General features: G+C 33.8%; 1 protein-coding gene across 1 annotated transcript; it reads right to left on the bottom strand.

Annotated features, from left to right (window-relative positions):
• Nucleotides 1–353: 353 nt before the first annotated feature.
• On the bottom strand, nucleotides 354–1,566 carry LOC135849063 (uncharacterized). Its single transcript, XM_065369211.1, has 2 exons — nucleotides 1,471–1,566; nucleotides 354–1,146 (listed from the first exon to the last, which is right to left on the bottom strand). The coding sequence occupies exons 1-2, from the start codon at nucleotides 1,522–1,524 to the stop codon at nucleotides 400–402; spliced, it is 801 nt and encodes a 266-aa protein (XP_065225283.1). The 5' UTR covers nucleotides 1,525–1,566; the 3' UTR covers nucleotides 354–399.
• Between the last annotated feature and the right edge of the window lie 819 nt (nucleotides 1,567–2,385).

Here is a 2,385-nt window from a genome sequence, read left to right as displayed (position 1 = left end):
ATCCGACCAAAATTCTAATCTGATTAGATCTCTCCCTCTCGGGATACGGTTGCAATATGAATTTAAATTTCAATAAAGTTCTGATGCATTCGTGCTATTTTCTCAAGTTTATTCGTTTCCTTGTTGTTCCTACAGTCTTAATCGAGCTCCGATGAAAACTCTCAACGAAATAGAAGACACTTTCCCAACACGCTAATGAGTAATTTTTTCAGTTTTAATTTGAATAACGTTGACAAGACTTATATTCATGCTTACAAAGAATTAAGTTTGAAGAAAACAAAACTAAATCAAACCAAAGTAAAATTATAATTAATTGTTCGTTTTCATTAACCTATTTTATACATTTTTTTTCTTACAATTTACACGTCACTTTCATCGAGAGTTATCATTTAAAAATTCTCACTTTACAATAACTATCGATTTTAACGTGGAAATAAATTCCTGCATTCTGGTAATTCTGATTCTCAAACTTCTCAGCGCATATTTGTTACATAGGTCTAAAAATTCCGACAAATATTTTATATAGTTGTGGCACAGTCTAACAGTTTTACCTGATGACCTGCCATTCATTAGTTCCTTCAATCGTAACATCACCTTGGGCATTTCATTTTCGGGTATTTCAAGCAGTTTTTTCAAAACAACCGATGGAGGATTGGCATCCGCAAAAATATCGGGTGTAAAAAGCATCGATAATTCTGGATGGGGAGACGAAATATCCGCCATTGTGAAAGTCATAGATCTGGTTGGCTGTTGAATGGTTTCTATGGACCACCGTACGTTATGAAGCATAGTTAGGCATTTTAGAATTGATGTCAAGACTGCGGCGTATGTGTAGTAATATGGTCGAGGAAATTGATTTCTGGTAAAATAGTAGTCTACTTCGAGACCTAGTAACTGGATTTCGTCTTGGGAGAAGTTGGATGTTTTGGCCAAGAAATAAGCGACTGGATCAGCTTGTGAGAATACTTCGGGTGTTAGGATATTACGCGTGGAAGATGGGAAGACGTTTGGTGGTAAAGGATCAATATTTAGATCGCCTATGAGTGATGTGGAAATGATTTTATGCGATGGTTGTGAAGATTCGGGTTTGGTTTCAGGGGCTGCCAAGTTGTCCATTTCAGCATATCGACAGCTGATTGAATTCATCTGAAATTAAAAGAAATCGTGTTATTGGTGTTTTTTTAAATCAAAGATCACTCTTTATGATCTTATTTTGTAAGCCTTGGATTTTTTTTGTGCGAATAAGAATTGGAGGATGGATCATTTTGATCCCATATGCTCTTATTCTTCAGGTGCTTAAATAAAATTGATTGTGTGATTCTCAAGTTTTGAGTTATGAAAACTTGAAAAATAATTAAATTTGAAAAGCCACAAGTATCGAAAACGAGTTGTTTCGAAATCGCGGAGAAGCAATTTGATGGTAGAAATGCGATAGTTCACGAGTAGGTATTTTATTGCTATTCGCCTCACCTGGATGAAAATTACAGCCAAAGCCGTGTACATGAATATTGAAGTAATCTCCATTATACAAAATAGTGAAATTTTTTAAACGTTTCTTCAGAGAAATTCCAACATTTACTGGTTAGCCAAATGAAAGAAGTCGCTTTTTATAATAATTTGTATTCTTTTGACGAGTTTGCCGAAGCGTTGAGACGACAAGGTGCTTAGTTTTTTTTTACATTTTTAATTGTTTCGTTTATAACCCATTGTACGATCTGTCGATAGATCAATCGCGAGGTTCGACACTTTTCGAATTTATGTGATTTCAAAGTGTGCATTAAACCATTAATGTAATTTTTATGGTAGCGAGTAGGTACCTAATACATTGGTGGTTTAGTTGTGTTGGTAAGTACTTTATTTCATCCTGTAGAATGTTTAAAGTTATTCTCGTTTTATTACACCTTTCAATTACTCGGATAAATATACTTATTTATGTGTATCAATCGATAAATTTCCTCGAGAAAAAAAAGTTTAAATAAATGAAAGTGTTTCGCGGCATTTACGACTCTTCTTTTGACAAGGGTTATTTTTGCAACTTTTCAATTCTCAATAACTTTTTTATTTTTCTCGTCATGTTGCTGAAAATTTTCATCATTATTGCCAAGTGTGTGATAACCATTTTCCAATTGTCAAGTTTTTAATGTCTGGACGACTGGACTTGATCATTGAGAGAAAAATTCACTTTAAGACGTCTTCGTGTCTTATTGTCACTTTCTTTGAAACATTTGTATAGAAGTTTACAATTGAATCGAATCATTTACGAACGATTGGTGCTTAAATAAATTGATTGATTTCTTGGTGAATCATTCGCAAACCGATCAATTAATTTATATACGACTGATTCGTTTTTTTTGGCGGAACTGTTGTATAGGAATTGATCTGTTT

The sequence above is a fragment of the Planococcus citri genome, chromosome 5, assembly GCF_950023065.1.
Source record: "Planococcus citri chromosome 5, ihPlaCitr1.1, whole genome shotgun sequence".
NCBI classification, from domain to species: Eukaryota; Metazoa; Arthropoda; class Insecta; order Hemiptera; family Pseudococcidae; genus Planococcus; species Planococcus citri.
Note: the sequence above shows the minus strand (reverse complement) of the source record. Positions and strands in the feature narration are given on the sequence as shown.

Bases quoted from the DNA above. Each gene is read 5' to 3' on its own strand.
- LOC135849063 (XM_065369211.1), bottom strand. From the start codon at position 1,524: ATGGAGATTACTTCAATATTCATGTACACGGCTTTGGCTGTAATTTTC. The intron at 1,147-1,470 runs GTGAGGCGAATA...TTTTAATTTCAG, and splicing joins TGGCTGTAATTTTCATCCAG to ATGAATTCAATCAGCTGTCG.